Genomic DNA, 18,912 nt, shown 5'->3' with positions numbered 1-18,912 from the left:
CCACCTCACCACTCCTTTTTGAATTCCTTCATTCATTTCCTATTTAACTGCACCATATTCAAGCTCCTTTCCCTCATCGAGGCCTCATATAACCTCATCCCCTATTACATCTATTCTCATTTCTTCATACTCCCTCTCATCCTCTATGCTTCTACTTCTTTTCTCCTATACTGTGCTTTTTCTTCTATCATACTGTCTCCTGTGCTTAGGACAGTTTCCTTCTTCATGAAGCACGCCTCCTTCAAATTCCCTTCTTCTCAGAATCCTTTTGTTTACAAATCACCACAGATGTTTATGGTGCTATAGTTTTTAGTAATTATTCTGCATTCAATATTTGGATAGCCCTTTGGGATACCTACCAATATGAAAAATGTCACGAAGAAGTGTGACAAATAGACACTTCTGTTCTGTTAGTTTCTGACCTTACCTGCTTTCTGTCTGGAAGCAAGAGTGTAGTCCAACAAGGAAAGGATGATTTGAAGCCTGTTCAAAGACGTGTTTTTCCGTCTGTACCCAATCAATATCCTATTTATAAAAACATCCCAAGCTTAGAAAACAATGTCTTCTTTCATACAGTTTAAATAGTATTTCACCAATAAATACATTAATGGAGATATCCTATCTCCTAGAATTGGAAGGGACCTTGAAAGGTCATCGAGTCCAGCCCCCTGCCTTCACTAGCAGGACCAAGTACTGATTTTGCCCCAGATCCCTAAGTGGCCCCCTCAAGGATTGAACTCTCAACCCTGGGTTTAGCAGGCCAATCCTCAAAACCACTGAGCTATCCCCCCTCCCCTAAGAAATGCAGTCAGACACACTGAAATGTTTACATCTTGCATCTAGTTTTAAGCTAAATTAAGACAGACTTGTAACAATTTACCTCCGTGACAAACTTGCAGCCTTATGCATAATATATAGTGTGATTACAGTAAGGTTTCAAATCTAGTTCTTATGGGTACTATGTGCAAGTTCTTTCTAAAGGAAGAATTATTTAGTCCATTGGTAGAAACATTGCTTACCTCATCATCATTGACTAGTTCTTTTTTCACAACCTTCATTGCATAAATGCGTTCCGTTTTCTTTAATCGAACCAGTAGTACTTTAGCATAACTACCTCTTCCTATAACTCGGAGCAGATCAAAATCTTGAAGGCCCAGACTGGAGGAAGGTTTGCCACTTTCTCTAATACTCATCGCCTATAAATAAAGATTTTTAAACGCAAGTGAGCAACCTTGCCAATATTATAATATATTGGTAACTGCAGATTTTTTTTTTAGGATATTGGGGGTTTAAATAGTTCATTTACTGTGCTGTAGTAGTAATTAATAATTATCCCGCCCCCTTTTTTAAGAACAGCTTTGTACTTTAAAATGCTTAATCTCTCCTGTCAGTTTCATATTAAAGTTTTACCTGCATATTGAATTCTGTGTCTGATCACAAACTTTGTGTCTCACAAATGGACTAACTTGAGTTTGTACAGGAGTTAAATTAGGTAATCTGTACATAGGTCACTATGTGCTAAGTTTCAGTATCATTTAAAACTGCTAAGATTTCCAGACTTTTGAATAATTAGGTGTACTGCTCTAAAACACGTTACCTCTTTTTCTTCACCAACATGGTCCAAGCTCTCATGACTAGAAGGATTATATGGAATCACTAAAAGAACAAGCAAAAAAAAAAAATGAAGGTGTTCACTCTATTAAATGAAGGACAGACATTCTCTATTTTTGTGCATGGGAGTTTAAAAAAATAGAGAGGATTACAGTGTAGCAGAAAAGATTTCAGCAAATATTCTAAGAAAAAAGAGTATATTGATTTAAAAGTTGGTTTACCAACTAAAAAGCTTTGGACACTATTTCACCCCCACATTGTTTAAGCATCTCCCATTCATAATTAATACAAGACTGCAAGTTAAAAATTTGAACCTCTAAAATGTATGATTGCATGAGATCAGCCCAGATGATGCAAACTGATTTCTGCAGACAGATAATAATAAAGAGAAAAAGAGACAGTGTCTGGTAAATTTTGGTTTTACTGGTAAGAATAGTGACTAGATCCAAGTTTGAAAGTGAAGATTACTATTCCTACTTAGCTACCCCTCTGACTTGCTTTCTGTATAAAAGACATTGCCATGATGCTAACTATTAGTTAACTTTATTCTCTGTTTTTGTACAAATCAAACCACAACCACCACATTCTTTTGAAGAGCTACCCTTTACAGAGAAGTGTAAATCTAAAACATAGGGAAATATTTGTTCTCCATCTTTAACTTTTGATTTAAACAGCAGGATAGGAGATTAAGGTGTAATACAAACATCTGTGCACAAGCATGTAAATAAACAGGCTTAAAAACAGGGATGTTTTCCTAATAGCTTTTCAAAATGGGGTCCCCATCAAGTATCAAATTACAAGCTATGATACCCCACACAAATGTACCATGAAACCAATGAGACACCTGAGATACATGGATGATATTTTTGTGCTCTGGACAGATGACAAACTCCCTCAAATTTCCACCACAACTTCAACCACCACCGCCCACCCATTAAATTCTCTCTGGAACACTCCCACGCTAGCATCAAGTTCTTGGACAACACAATGAGCTTCAACAATGGAACCATACAGACAGCTACCTTCATAGATCCAGTAACCAACCCAAACATACCAAGAAATCTGTTATCTACACCCAGGCACTCAGATACCACAGAATATGCTTTGAGGAGAAAGTCCAGGGAATACACCTTAATACACTCAAAATCACCTTTACCAAACAAGGACGCTCCACTGAAATACCCCAAGACAACCTGCTTCAATTTAGAAATAAAAACCCCTCCAAATGCACACCCCTAGTTGTCACCTTCCACCCCACACTTGAACCCATATGGGGAAGTCAAACAGCCAAAACCCATATATGATGGGAATCCCATCCTGAAAAAAAATAAAATAAAAATAAAAATCTTTCCTGAACCTCCTCTTCTGGCCTTCAAACAATGCCCCAACCTCATCAGAAGCAAGTTCCCCACAGACCAGGGCACACCAACTCAAAGCTGCACCAGGCCCTGCCAGAACAGATGCAAAACCTGCAGACATCTCCACTGCTACAATAATCAACACCACCCCCAACACACCTTTCAAGATCCATGGGTCCTACACATGCCTATCACAACATGGCACACCTCATCCAGTGAACTAAATGCCCCAACAACAACTATTTGGGTGAAACCAAACAATCACTGTGATCTCAAATGAACTATCACAAGAAATGATAAAAGACAACAAACACCACATCACCCAATCAGGGCCCTAGCCTGGAGATACATCTTGCATCTAGTTTTCGGCTAAATTAAGACAGACTTGTATCAATTTACCTCCGTGACAAACTTGCAGCCTTATGCATAATAATTCATCACTCTATCTGACCTATCAGTCCTCATCCTGAATGGAAAGCCTGCACAACACTTTCAAAAGACAAGCCTGGGAGCTTAAATTCATAACTTTGCTAGACACTTTAAAAAGAAGCATGGTCTTAAGACAGCAGATTTATGGCTTCTTACAACAACCTTTAACCAGTTAACCCTCCTTTTTGTCCTATGACTACAGGGGTGTTAATAGGCCACTTCACCTTCAAAGGTCCCTTAGCACATATTCTAACTACTTATGCTACACTATCTGTTTGATCTTGTATTTAGCCGTAACATTCTACGGCCAGGTCTACACTACAGACCTAGATCGATATAACTACTTCGCTCAGGGGTGTTAAAAATCCACACCCCTGTGCAACGTAGTTATACAACCTACTCCCTGTGTAGACCGTGCTATGTTGATGGGGGAGCTTCTCCTGTTGACATAGCTACCACCTTCAGGGAGATGGATTAACTACGCTGATGGGAGAAACTCTCCCGTAGGCACAGTAGCATCTTCACTAAAGTGCTACAGTGGCGCAGGTCCACTGGTGTAGCTGTGCTGCTATACATGAAGACAATCCCTAAGTACCTTTCCCATACCTGAGGAAGAACTCTGTGTAGCTCAAAAGCTTGTCTCTCAGCAACAGAAGTTAGTCCAATACAAAATATTACCTCACCTACCTTGTGTCTCTAATACCTTGGGACCAACACGGCCACAACAACACTACATAAAATTATTCTGTTTGTTCACATGAAATGTTTTAAATTTAACAAATCAATCAACTCTGAAATAATATATTAATTCTGTTTAAAGTACTTGAAATTGCAGAAACCTTATATAAAAATACGTTTATTCATCTTACCTGGTTCTATGTTATCTGGGTGCACTGATGACTGATCCATAGGTATTACAGGCTCCTACAAAATGTTCACAGTAATGGTTCATTTCTTGCCTATTACAGTTTGTAACAATTAACTATATTGTTATGACTGAACATGGAAGAGCAGATGCACTTGTCCCTTCAAGTCTGAGATTCAGACAGAGCCAAGTTTAACCAGGGGACTCCAGTTCCTATTCCTTTCACATTTTACTTTAAAAACTAGACTACCATAAACGATCTTTATCTGATTAACATAACCTAGTTAAAATTTAAAAGTTAGACTAAACACCATCCATATTGGCATAATTCAAATAGCTATCACAGATTCATGGATTCCATGGCCAAAAGGGACCATTGTGATAGTCTGCTCTCTTGTATACAAAGGCCATAGAACATCCTCAAAATAATTCCAATACCATATCTTTTAGAAAAAAAACATCCAATCTTGATTTAAAAATGGTCAGTGATGAATCTACAATGAATCTTGGTAAATTGTTTGAATGGTTAATTATCCTCACTACAAAAAATGTACATCAGAAAACTATGAAGAAGGCAACTACTTGGGACCCATTCTACTAATTCTACATAGATCTAGATTTATTCATACTTCAGACATACTGAAATAGCAACCCACTTCAGTAGAGAAAAATACAGCAGTGGGAATGGGAAAGACAAAGAAAAGTTCAAATGGCCTTACTAGTCATTTGACTAGTTCAGGGATGCCCAAAATACAGCCTATTGAATTCTTAAGATGTGGCTTTAGTTGTCTCCTTTTTAATAGCAGGGTGAAGACAAACTGATCTGCAATGTTTTGATGATGTCTGACAGATAATCCTAGTTATCATGATGTAATGGGCTAAGCATAGTTGACTCGCTGTGTGGCTTTGGCCAAACTGCAACGTCTGTGCCTCAGAATTTTCCATCTGTAAAATGGGAGCTATACTTTCCCACTCAGTGATATGTGAGGAACCATTTCCCCCTCCCCATGGCATTTTGAAGATGTAGAGCATTATACAAGTAGTAAGTAGCATCAATTAAGATACAGATACAAGCAACAGGCAGGGGTGTACATTTATTTTTTATATATAGATATGCAAGTTGGGTGCAGGTATCAGGCTCCTGTCCAATTGCCATTGAGGTCCTCAGCATTGCAGAGTTTGGGGACCATTGCCCTAGTTACCATTCCACTATGCTATAAAGTTTTGTTTCAGAATAGTTACTAGATAACAATTTCACTTACTGGTTGTAGTGCGTGGCGGCCACATTCAATGTTGACAAGTTTGTGGCACTTCTTGTGAACAAGGAGTTTACAGTTGATACATTTATATCCCTGACGCCCCAGACCCCAAATTCGGTCAGTGCAGATGGCACAATGAGCTCGCTAAGAGGACAAATCAACAAAATTCAGATTAAAAATGAACACTAAAAACAGGGAAGCAACCAGCAGCATTTTCATTGTTTATATTACAGTAGAACAGTGGTTCTCAACCAAGAGTCCAGGCCCCCGTGGGGGGGCATGAGCAGATTTCAGGGGGTCTGCCAAGCAGGGCCAGCATTAGACTTGCTGGGGCCCAGGACAGAAAGCCTAAGCCCCACTGCATGGAGCTGAAGCCCGGGGCCCTGAGCCCTGCACCCAGGGCTGAAGCCGAAGCCTGAGCCATGTAGCTTCATGGGGGCCCCTGTGGCATGGGGCTCCGGGCAATTGTCCTGCTTGCTACCCCCTAACACCGGCTCTGGCATTTATATGCAGAAAAAAATAGTTGTGACACAGATGGGAAGTGGAGTTTTTATAGCATGGGGGGGGGGACGGGGACTAACAAAAAGATTGAGAACCTCTGCAGTAGAACACAAAGGGCCCTAGCCTGGAGCCCTCTCCCACACTTCAAACCCCTTGGCCCCAACCCCTAGCCCCCTCCTGCACCCTGAACCCCTCATCTCCGGCCCCACCCCAGAGACCACACCCCAAGCCGGAGCCCTCATTATCCTTGACTCCCTTTGCACTGCTTTTGAGGGGTGTAGGAAATACATTTCTGTATTGCAGTTGAAATGAATTACTACTCAAAGTTCTGTATTAATATGCCTAGTAAGAAAACAGTCAAACAACATTTCCTGAATTTTTGTTGTTGTCTGTATTATTACAGACATACTTGTTTTCAATTATTTTGGTAATTTATTTCAAAAATACCGGTCACTAGCATAATTATATTGTGTTATTTTGGCAAACAAAATATGCAGAATTTTAAAATATTGTGCGCAGAGGGTTTTTTTGGTGAAGAACTCCCCCCAGGAGTAAAATGGATATAATAGAGGAGGAGCACAAGGTAGCAATAAAACTATTAACAAAGCAGCAGTTTCAGTACACTTAGAGGTGTTTATAGGAGGGCCTCAAAGACTGAGCTTTGGGCAATCCACAAAATGACAATCCACAAAATGACGCTAACAAATCAACTGGAGATAAACCACCATAGAGGCGGCTAGTTAGAGGTCACTCAAGAGCCTTTGGAAAGAGCTGCTTCAGTGGAACGAAGAGCAGAAACCAGATTTGGAGAGGGTCAAGGAGGGAGTTGGAGAGAAATTCCATGTTTTTAATGAGTCCAGTGGTGAAGGTGGAGAAGATATATTGTGTATGGACCTGTATTATACAAATACTACTCATTACACATTGCAAATTTTCTTACACCTTGTTAAATGTTTTAAACAAATCTGAAAAAAGTACCTAATTTCTTACAGTTAATATGACAAATACATGCTTGTTACTTCTGATTGCTCCTACTCCAGCATATGGAGGCTGGCTGAACACCTCAGTTCTTACTTGCAAAACCATAAAGAGAACTCCCTGTAACACAAGTGACTCAAACTTGTTTGTTCCTAGAGCTCAAAACACTGACAATGCCTATTGGGAGCTCAGTACCCAGAGTGGTCTGCCAGCTCACAGCCATTTAAAATCAGTGCTGGCATCTAACCTCTGCAAACAATATTAAAAATACTATCAGTGTTATGTACTGTTGATATAAGAAGTAGGTTTTTTTGGTGTGCTTTGGATTAAAAAAAAAATAATCAGTGAATTTGGGTTATAATTTACCTATTTAAGTGTGTAACATTTAGATAGCCCAAGTGGCAAATTTTACTGAAAGCACAGGGTTATCAAAAGACCAAATGCTATAGATTAAGTTAAAAAAACAAACTACTCATACTATAGACAAATAAAAGAGGTGTTGAAGCTAGAAATGTAAACTTGAGTTACTTCAGTATACTTTCTGGTTATCAGAACTTATATAAAAGGAACCACCTTATTTGATATACTGAGGGCAAAGTCCATTTTCTCTAGACAATCTACATTTTAATCTTTGGAGGCAGTAATAGTACAACTACAGAAGAGAAGGACAGTGCATCAAGGTTTTAACGTTGCATTCAACTACCCACAGAAAGTCTTACCCTGTTAAATCGCTTAGCTTGGAAAGTATGACCATTTGCACAATAGAGCTTCCGCCACCGCCGGGCACCACGACGATAAATGGATTCTAAGATAAGTAAAATACAATTATATCCATGCAAGTGTGAACATTACACCATATTCATAGACACTTTATACACACTAATTTACAAATAAAGGGCCCAATCCTGTAATTCTCAACTCCAGCAGAATTTGATGTCAATGGGAATGTCTTGCCATGAACAGAAACTACAGTTTGGGACTCTAAAACCTCTTCACTGAGGTGAGTGCTGCCCCCACCAATCAAAACCCCCAAACACTGATGGTAATTACAAATAATTGCTATTGTCTAAAAGCATTCAAGACTGAGCAAGAGAAGGGAGATTGTCCAGGTATTACAAATATTTGAATAAAAAAGCAACTATTTTATTTAAATTGAAAGAATAAAGAGGATTGCCTTGATTTACACTTGCTTTGCTGCACTATAATCCCCTGATACTTTAGGCCCACAGCTGCCAACACACAATGCATTTTGCACTGGCAGTACCACATTAGGAACTCAATGGATTAACACTGAACCACACAGAACTGCATCTTAAGTTGTTTTTCAAACCCACTTATGATTTGGCAATGCCAGTTTTTAAAAAACTGACTGGTGTCACACTTACTCTCCATGTGTATAGTCAAGCAAATCAAATAATTTTAAATGTGTTTCAATCTATCAGGGACTCCGATACCATGCTAACAAATGCAGTGTCGATATCTTGATAGCTAAAAATATAGCTACTTTTCTATACAAAATTTGTACCAATAGCATGCCTTTTTATAGCTTTAAGCCCCCAAGTTAAAGCTGAGGCTTTTCTTAAGGGCTAGTAGAGAACTAACTAGTTAGCAACAGTTGGGTAACGACCTCAAATTTCAAGAGCAGCAGCTGAATTGAGTCTATAAAATGACAACCACTGCTGTACCCAGGAAGACAAAAACATGACACTTCATTACTGCTGACGAGGACTACAAATATTCAACCAGCAAAATGGTAGCTGTCCAAGAGAAGCAGACATGTAAAAGAAAATTGTCATGTTAGGGAGCAAGCAGGAGCAAGTAATACAAAGAGGCATGAGTGGTTACAAATGAGATAAATGCTTATCCTGGAGTGACAAAACACAGCACAACTTTGAGTGCAGCAAGACCTACAATATTAACTCAATGTGCCTTCCAGCACAAAAATTTGAACAAGTTCATGCTGGATGAAAACATGCAACTTGCATCAAGTGGGTTTACTTCTGTTGTAAAGGTTTGAATTGGTTCTCATGAGAGTATGCCAGCACAGGAAGCTAACTGCAAAAATACAAGAAACTCCTAGTTTTCTGTAACCTGTGTAGGAATGTGTGTGAAAGTCCCAATCTCTGGGAGACTTGTCTTCTGTGGTGTCAGAGAAGAGGTATGTCACTATAGCAACACTGCAAGATTCCTCACACTGCCTTATGAACATGACAAGCCTGACCTGGTGGGACCACATCCAAGGATGAATGGGCAGGTTTGCAACCTTAATTTAAGAGCAACGGTTGAATGCAAACCATTGTAAAATCAAATAGATTGGGGAGCATGGGGAAGGAAAGCCCCTGCCACCCCGAGCTGCATAATCCATTCAAAAGTTATCTGGGCAAATCCAATCTTAATAGAAATAGTAATTTCAATTGGCATGACTAGGAATTCTCAAGAGTATAATTTAAGAGGTTACAGTAACTCCCTCTTCCACCATTTCATTGAATTGTAAAGCATTTTCAGCACCATATACAATTTTCAGAGTCCATGGAAAGACAGCAATGGGAGAAGGCCTGAAAGGTGCCTGAAATGTAGTTTGATTTTTGGCCATTTCAGCTAATAAGACTGGACAGCACTGTTAGTCATCATGGCTATTCACCCTTGGGGAAAACCAGATAGCCTGTCGAGAAGAGTAATAGCCACATTTCAGTTTCAATTTCTTAGATAGGTTCTATATCAAAGCTTATCAAGAGGAAAAACAAAAAGCTACTATTTTAATCAGTTCAGTTTGTGTTATTGGATAGCCGTGCAATGACCATTTACAGAAAGTATTTCTTTTACAAAAATGCCTACTTACTATCTTCCCCTGGACAAGGCATGCCAGGCCTTTCTGGTACACAAGGGAACACTGTAAGGTAAACAGTAATGCTCCAGATTAATCTTTTACTTCAGATATAAAGATACATTTTCAAGATATACAACAGTTACAAAAAGTACTTGCATCATCTGGGAAGAAACAAGGTCAATGTAAGATCCATGGTGTACAGCCAATGAGGTTCCTTGAAAAAGGCTCTTTTAAACAACTGCCTGAGAGGTCTCCTGCATTCTGTAAGCCACCCGGTACTGAAAAAGTCCACTGCAGACCTCTTGCTATGCTAGAGACTAGGCTTAAGCAAAGAATTGGAGCCAGGAACTTCCACATTCTAAGACTATCCTGACTTCTTCTGTGACCTTTGGCAAGTAACCACCATTCTGGCGTCATTTCCTCATGTAAAATGGGGATTACAATATCTCCCTCACAAGAACATGAATGATTAATGCAAGTTTGTTCATCTGATATTATCATGGACACAAACTGGCTTCAAGTACTCATCAGAAGAGGCTGTATTGCTACCAAATCTATAGATCAGACTTTCCAAACTTTTTCTATAAGATGAACTACATTGTAACAGATTTTGATGGCTACTTCTCAACTCATTTTTAGTTGTAGTGTCCAGGTGGCAGCTACAGCAGTTGCCTACGTGGCAAAGTAACATTAGGAAATTGTTTAGTGTATTTTTTAATATGTCAAATAAGGTAACTGAGCAACAGTAACTGAGAAGCCAGCACCACGTAACCAGCCAGCTCTCTACAGACCACCCACAGGCGATGGACCCGCGTTTGGGAACCTCAACCATAAATACCCCACATTATGGTGTTTTAATAGCCAGGCATTTATGGTCTTGCCTACACTAGTACTTTTCTCAGTTTGCCGAGCACCTGGGACTCTACACTGGAAATAGTAACAGAGGAAGCACTAGTGTAGACCACTGAGCAGAGTTAGACATGGTGCTAGTTTAATCACTTCAGCCTGTCACAACTGAAGTGGAGTCAAGGTAGAAGGGAAAGCATATTACAGCAGTGGTTCTCAACCAGGGATACGTGTACTCCTGAGGGTATGCCATCTCATCTAGATATTTGCCTAGTTTTACAACAGGCTACATAAAAAGCACTAGCGAAAACAGTACAAACTAAAATTTCATACAGATAACTTGTTTATACTGCTCTATATACTGAAATGTAAGTACAATATTTATATGCCAATTGATTTTATAATTATATGATAAAAATGAGAAAAGTAATTTTTCAGTAAGTGTGCGGTGACACTTTTGTATTCTTATGTCTTATTTTGTAAGCAAGTAGTTTAAGTGAGGGGAAACTCAGGGGTACACAAGACCAATCAGACTCTTGAAAAGGGTACAGTAGTCTGGAAAGGTTGAGAGCCACTGTATTACAGTATGTCACCATGTATGCAAAGACTTGGGTAATGATCTATTTGAACTAAGTGGAAACTAGAAGGGATCCTGAGAAGTCCATCTCTTTGCATTCAGGCAGGACTAATTAAATCTAGACCATCCCTGAAAGATTCTTAAAAACCGTCAATGATGGAGATTCCACAACCTCCCCAGAAGCCTATTCCAGAGCTTAAACTACATTTACAGTTTGCAATTTCTTAATAGCTAACCAAAATCTCCCTTGCTGCAGATTAAGCCCATTACTTCTTGTCCTACAGACAGACACTCTCAGAAGTGAATGCCAGATACTACATTAAGTACATGGAATTTTCCCTCTCCCCCATGCCGTCACATAGTGAAGATGATTAGCATTAGGAATTCTGTCCTAGAATGGTAGAAAGATCCATCATTTTAGGAATCTTGAAAAACAAAACAGAAAATAGAAACAGTAATTAGGACAACAGTAATAACCAAGTATGACTGGAGTTAGAAGTTATGATTCTTGCTCATGTGCACAGAAATAAATAGATTCCCAAATCCAGGACTATGAAGATACTTTCCCTTCCTTCCAAGCAGACTGGCATTGAACTTTGGGGCTGTCTCACCTTTCATTGAAGCAGGGGCCTAATACTCTGTGGCACATACTAACACCATTTCTCGGGTGACCTATAACTTTGTGAAGAATTTAAAGTTTAACAAAAAGCTAGTTTGGGATTGTGAATGGAGCTAAGTGAAATTTGTTTTTCCTAATAATACAACCCCTCCTCTAAAGCACTGAACAGGAAACATATGTTAGGACGTTGCATGATATACATCTCTCTGTCTCCTGTGAATATAAACAGGCAAGCAGTGGTGATGATCAGACCCTCCATCTTCCATTTTTGTGTATTTAATGTAGTACAATGAGATGTATCCCTCAATTAAGGAAGTGCTGACATACTACAATGGGAGTTTGGGGCAGTTTTTTGCCACAAGGCCATTGAATGCCATATGAGGCTTTGATGTTTGAGATGGAGAAAAGTGCAAAATAGAGAAGGATCCTCAGTATTCAGATTATGAGAGAGGCCATAAAATACCACCGTATATAGAAAAGAACATGTATTGGCCCATGCGTGTAAGGAGAAAGACAAAGTTCTATCCTACCATGAATTAGAAGCTCTGAATCCTTGTTTAGTTCATACAACCGAAAGGCTTCCTCTAACTCCAGCTGAGAAGAAACTGTGCATGGGTCTCCTAAAAAAGAATCAATTCAATTTTAGAATACAGCACTGTTATGGAGTCTTCCCAAGACTAACGACAATTAATTTCAAATCACAGTAATACTATGAATATTTATGCTAGTATCCAGATTGAAATATTAATATTAGAGGCTAATATTAATATTTCAACAGTCATTCTGAAAGACTCATATTCCAGAGACAGCATCTGAACTCCTTCCAGGATAGATAAGAATTTAAGACCTATTTTCACAGTAACTACTTTGACTTACAAGTCTTTACACACATGACCTGTCATCACACCCATTCAGACTAGGTAGGACTAAATGTGAGCTACAGATCTGAGAGCTTGTCTACACTGTGCATTAGTGTGTACCAACTGGGATGTAAACTTCAGTGTGCACTAGTGTGTCATGCACTAACTGTACATGTGGGCCCTGCTGGTGTGCACTAAAAGTTCCCTAGTGCGCACTGATGTGGTCATGTTTCAAACAGTACTGGCACTGTGTAGACAAACCGCGAGTTTCTTTCTTAAACATCATGTTGTTCCTGCACATACATCTGGTGTCTATGATGCTAGAAGAGATTATTGTACCTGTAGCACAGCATTACTTTCAAGGGAGCTATGAATCCCATAGGAAGGCTGTCTGCTATCTCTAGATCATTCTTCAACAAATTGGTGTCTTCCCCCCCCCCCCCCCCCAGATTGAACTATTTCCAACTTCCATCAGAATCAGGGCTGCCTCAGCCTCAAAAGGGATGCCCAGTAAGAGGCAGGCACACTAAAGCTCTCAAATATTGAGTGGTTTGGGGGTTCACAAGCTTGAGTATGTACTATTTCACCACGAGATTAATAAGCTTTTGCTCAAGATTACACACATTCTAATATTTCATAAATGCACAATGTTAAAACTGGGTTCACTTTGCCTTTATATTTTCTCCATCATTTCTATCAAACACAAAATCTTAAAGTGAAAAAAAACAGGCTGCTAATACTCTAGTACTTTCCTCAGATTAACCTGGATGAAGATAGAAAATGAACGATAGTCTTAAACCCAAAATCTGAAGGATGATAGATGTGTAGTTGTTCTCCCTCCCTTTGCCCACAAGGGACTATTTGCCCTAACTTTTGCAGCATGAATCACAGCTGAATGAGGTTTATTCTTAATAAAGGCAGCCTTTTCTAAATCTTTGAAAAGGAAAAAAAATCATCACACACCAGCACTTAGAACCAATCTAAGGCCTTGTCTACATGGTAAAGTTGCACTGGTTTAACTAAAAGTGATAGATTACTTACCCTGGTGCAAATATCTGTGTGCATACTCTTATTTATGTACAGAGATGGCTTATTCTGATTTAGCTTTCTCTTAAAGAAATAAGAGCCCACATAGAGGTTTGCACCAGTGTGACTAATCCAACATCTTAAGTTAAACTATCGAAACTCTCTTATAACTAAGGCCTAACACTATGGGAAAAATCAAGTTAGATAGGCCAAGTACAGGACTCTGAGCCAGGAGCTCCTGAGTTCTGGTCTTGGTTCTGACAGATTTGTTTGTGAACTATAGGCAAGTTACAGGCTCTCTCTCAGATTCCACATTTGAGAAATTTGGACAATATTCATCTACTTCACAATGTCCTTGAGAATATCAGTTAACATTTTTAAAACGCTTTGAAGATTAGAAAAGCTATATAAACTTCATATTACTAACATGACTAGTTGCTTCAAATGTATGAGAATGCAATGTCATTGGCAAATCAGTAATACGAATGTTAACACAATTGTACAAGGACTAATTAGCTATTGTAAGAGAACAGAAAGGGCATAAATCGTTCACTGCAAGACAAAACTGACCTGACCATTTTTTGCCTTACACTTACCTACAGAAAATGTGGATTTGACTATATTTTATCACTGATATGGCATTTAATGTCTCTACCCTTTGCAATTTTGTTGTTAGTGATCACCTACTAAAATGTTTTGGCAGCAAGTGTTAAAACAGAGAGCTTAAACTTCCTCTTTCCTGCAAGCTATGATCTGTCAAGACTAAAATAATTTATAGGCTCTTTAAAGCCAGATTTTGTCATGTCTCACTACATCCAATGTGAGAAATTAGTTCCTCTGTGGGACATGGAACTGCCCACTCTCTGCATAAATGCATGTGCTCCAGAGGCTTAAAAAAAAAAGGAGCAACTAGTTTTATTCAATGGTGTTGCAACATCAACCAAACCAGTTTTTCTACCACCAAACAGGAACAGAGAACTGTGGCACAGGTTTCAAAAATACAAAAAGTGAATGGGCAGATGCTATTAAATCTCTCTAAGTAGATTTAATGCCTATAATGCTTGAGATAGAAGTTTCATTCTAGGAACCTGTACTAAGCTTTTTCTAGGTGTGCCAAGGAAATACAACATGCTGTCCTCTCCACCACATTCACGCAATCTTTCCTTTAAACTCTAAAGGGAACAATAAAAATGTTCATTCACAAAAGGGCATGACGACTTATTGCACCACAACATAAATAGGTCACCCATCCGCTCGTATACACCCAAGGTCTAGAGTGAGAGACTAATAGAGCATTAACAGTGAGTAAATTTTTCTGAAAAAAATTATGCTCGCTCTGACATGACCTACAGATTTCAGCTGTGTGCTCCCAACACTAAGAATCATGGCAGATTATTCAATTAAGTGCTATTAAATAAGTAGAGGAAATCTCGTAAGAGCACATATGAACAAAGTCATGAAGGGAGGAAAAAAACAACAAAAAAAAGGAGATGGATTTTACAGGGAATAAGCAGCAAGTATCCTTTCAGGAGCAACATCAACATTTGCTGTTTTGTATGCATTCAAAGAAAGTTGGAAGTAATGAATTGTATAACAGTATGCATTCATAAACCCTTTAGAAATACTCATTTTGAATTCCTCATTTAGCAGCTAAGGTAGGTCTAGCTTCCTGTGTGAAAAAAAATAGAAGTTACAATGCATCAAGCTTTTTATTTTACAAGAGCTAAAAAAATTAGACCTAGTAACAAACAAAGAAAAAAAATCGCGTAAGTGTGTGTGACTCCAATAAAACTGTTTACTCAACAGGCAGTTTTAAGCCATAGTTTCACTGCTTGCTTATTAAACACTATATTTCCTGTATTATATCCCCAACAAGCATGAATAATTTAGTCTAAAATAATTGAAAGTAAAAGCATGTGCATTATAAGCTGTCAGTTTACATACTAGTATAAATAAGCTGTATTGAAGGTTTTTTTAAAAAGCTTTGGGAAAGGAATTTTTGTGCAATAAACTAAATTACAAGTTTCTAGGAAAACTAACATGACTAAGGATTCTCTTTGGCAGGCAGGCAGGCAAACAATGTATACTGAAGAGCTATACTTAGTACATATGGATGAGATTTTCAAAAGCAATCAGCATTGGACGAACTTTGCTCCCAGTGAAGTCAGTGGTCAGGCCAATGCTGAACGCTTTTGAAAAATCCCACCCTTTATGTACTAAGGTACATAACATATGAAACTAAAAGATTTCAACATAACCACAGCACCATTAATAAGCCCAATTTTTCACCCTTCTCTAACTTAGGATAGGGATAAAGACCGTTGGCAGAAGATACCAATATTACAATTCAGATTGAGTACAAAAATTAAGTTCCAAGTAAATTCCTTATATGCAGAAGTTAAACTATTCCCTTTGCACATTTGGGGGCACGGGGGGTGAGGGAAGGGGAAGGTTTTTCAGGCCCTCTCTTCAAAATGGAAATATCTATTTAGTTTGTACATACAGCTGTAGATATTTGTGCACAGAGTCCGTTTCTCTTTAAAAAGAACACAGAAAATTATTTGTAGTCATAGTCACTAGTATCCGTCCCTAGCATGGAAGCAGCACTCATAATAAAGTTTCCACATCAGTATAATGGTAGAGGTATATTACTGCTCTACAAGTCTGCTCCTCAAAGATTTATGTGCTGAACACTGTTACTACTGTTCCTTCATTCTACAGGACCACTCTTCTCCCCTGAAGAAATAAGGGGGAGTCAAAGGGTCTGATTGACAGCTCACAGAAAACAATGGTGGGGGGGGGTCTCTTTGACTGCAATAGGATTTGAATGTTACATTAAGACATTGTGGATAAAATGCTTAAGAACATTTCCATATAGTTTAAGACTAGGGTTGGAGGAAGGGAGGATGCGTAGGTTCTGCAACATTTGATCTTAGTGTTGGCTATGAATTCAAGGTTATTATGTTTTTTGTTTGGAACTAATTATTTAGTATAGAATCCAGATGCCACCATAATGGATGTTTTTTAAATAAATACTTTCATTAAGAAAATAAGTTTACAGAAGAAAGGGATGACTGGTTGTCTTCTGAACTCAGTTACACCTTCTTAATTTATGTAAGAGAAGAAGGATGGAGATCTAAATTTCCACAAGACAAAACTACTTGATGTCACTTTACCTTCTTCATCAATCCATTTCATAGTGAAGAGTTGTTCATTGTCAAAGAAGCACAGGTCTCGAACCTTATTACACAGTCCTTCAAACGAGATGGAAGGTTCAAAATAGGTTATCATGATGTCCCTGAATGAGAAATAAGTTTAACAAAATTATTCAAACTCAGAAACTACAATGTTGTATGCAGGACTACAGAGATGTTCATTTCCTGAACTCTACTGCTTTTTGTTTGCCAATGCCAAAAAAGTCTCCCAAAAAAGTTGATCATACTAAAGTGCTTCCTTGTACTCTTATCTGTTTTAAGACATGTGTAACATGAATACACCAGTGCTAGGGAAATAATTTGGCCTTTGTAAGCCATTAAAACAGAATTAATAAGCACTCCGGTTTATTTTCTGCAATTTAAAACCTGGGCTTCAAAATGATTTTTATTACCTGTTTGAAAACTGGAAGAATAATCATCTACTTTTGAAAGATTAAGATGTATCGCACCATGCTATATCATTCAAACATGCATGCTACATCATTAAAACACCAATCACTTAATAGAACAAGACAGATTTTAGCTATACATGCAAGTAATCAGTACCAACAGAAGCTGGATTGAGAAGAGGGAAATGCTACAATTTATAGCTAGGAAGAAAAAAACAAAAACAAACAAACAAAACTGTTAAGGTTAGGTAAGCAGTACATTAAGAAGCTTGTTTGTTTCATGAATGTATATTATACTGAAATAAAATCTATAAATTCTTTCTGCAACAAATGTGTAACAAGTTATGAAATGTTCATATAGTCTGTAGATGTACATGGCAATTGACAAGACAGAAGAAATCACCACCCCTACTTCTTGAGCTACTACTGACAGACGAAACAAAACATTAACAGTTCCAGTAATAACTGGGCAGGAGGCCAGCAAATGAAGGATTCATGAAGTAAGTGGGTTCTAAGAAGGTATCTGAAATGGCTAACCTATCAGATAGGTGGGAAACCAGCTCCAAGTATTGTAAGCAGCTTGGGGGGAAAAAAAAGCATAAAGCAGTGAAGCAAAGAACAGGAACACAGATGGAGGAACAAAACAAAACAAGCGTGTTTCAGGAGAAAGGGGAGTAGCAGGAAAAATATGTAAGAAAAAATTACATGAGCCATTGATAGTGAAGATCTGGGGTAGAAAACAGTGGTGGTATTGTAACAAAGCTCTACCTGCAATCCCAGAGAAGCCAAGTATTTTTATTAAAATGACCAGCAACTAATAGCACTGCAACCACAAACATAAATTGTGGAAGTAAGTGGGTGGTTTCTATATATTAATGATCTAACATGAAATTTTTAAGCCATCACCTTCTGCTACCCTTTTTCTGCCTTGTTTAGACCATAAACTCTTCATGACTGGAACAATCTATGGTACTTAGTACAACGTGGCCCCAGTCTGAGGACTTGTCTACCCAGAAAAGTTATACTGGTACAAAGTAGGGTGTGCATTTAAACCACTGAAGTTATGCCAGTATAACTGCTTGAGTGGACACACTTACTCTGGTATAAAACAGTGTGCCTTTTCTGGTTTAAATTATGTCCTTTCAGAAGCAGTTTAAGATATTCTGGAATAAGACGAAAGCTTATGCTCTAATAAATTTGTTAGTCTCTAAGGTGCCACAAGTACTCCTGTTCTTTTTGCGGATACAGACTAACACAGCTGCTACTCTGAAACCTGGAATAAGACTGGCTTTTTTTCAGTTTAAGTCTATACTGGTATAATCAGGGCTTAAATTCAGCCAGACTGTTCAGAGTGCAGCTCCAGTAAATATTTTCAAACCTTGACTTCAGCCTGATGCAGTGTGGCGTAAACCAGCACTTCTCAACCAGAAAGCCGCAGCCCTCTTGGGGTCCATGAGCCAGTTTCAGGGGTCTGTGGGGCAGAAGCCCAGAGCCCCGCTGCCCCACAGCTGAAGCCCAGAGTCCCACCACAGGGCAGAAGCCCTTAGCCCCC

The 18,912-nt window shown here is 38.6% G+C and overlaps 1 protein-coding gene across 1 annotated transcript in view; it reads right to left on the bottom strand.

Annotated features, from left to right (window-relative positions):
• The window catches only part of PRKCI (protein kinase C iota), a 55,249-nt gene that overhangs the window by 14,239 nt on the left and 22,098 nt on the right, over window positions 1–18,912 (bottom strand). The window contains exons 2-11 of the mRNA XM_026649922.2: window positions 16,933–17,054; window positions 12,401–12,490; window positions 9,841–9,891; window positions 7,721–7,806; window positions 5,526–5,666; window positions 4,268–4,322; window positions 1,598–1,656; window positions 1,020–1,196; window positions 428–525; window positions 172–265 (exon numbers count right to left, since the gene is read on the bottom strand). Coding sequence (XP_026505707.1) covers window positions 172–265; window positions 428–525; window positions 1,020–1,196; window positions 1,598–1,656; window positions 4,268–4,322; window positions 5,526–5,666; window positions 7,721–7,806; window positions 9,841–9,891; window positions 12,401–12,490; window positions 16,933–17,054 — 973 coding nt within the window. The remainder of the gene's footprint in view (window positions 1–171; window positions 266–427; window positions 526–1,019; window positions 1,197–1,597; window positions 1,657–4,267; window positions 4,323–5,525; window positions 5,667–7,720; window positions 7,807–9,840; window positions 9,892–12,400; window positions 12,491–16,932; window positions 17,055–18,912) is intronic.

Source organism: Terrapene carolina, unplaced genomic scaffold (genome assembly GCF_002925995.2).
Source record: "Terrapene carolina triunguis isolate 2854851 unplaced genomic scaffold, T_m_triunguis-2.0 Scaffold88, whole genome shotgun sequence".
In the NCBI taxonomy this organism is placed as follows: domain Eukaryota; kingdom Metazoa; phylum Chordata; order Testudines; family Emydidae; genus Terrapene; species Terrapene triunguis.
Note: the sequence above shows the minus strand (reverse complement) of the source record. Positions and strands in the feature narration are given on the sequence as shown.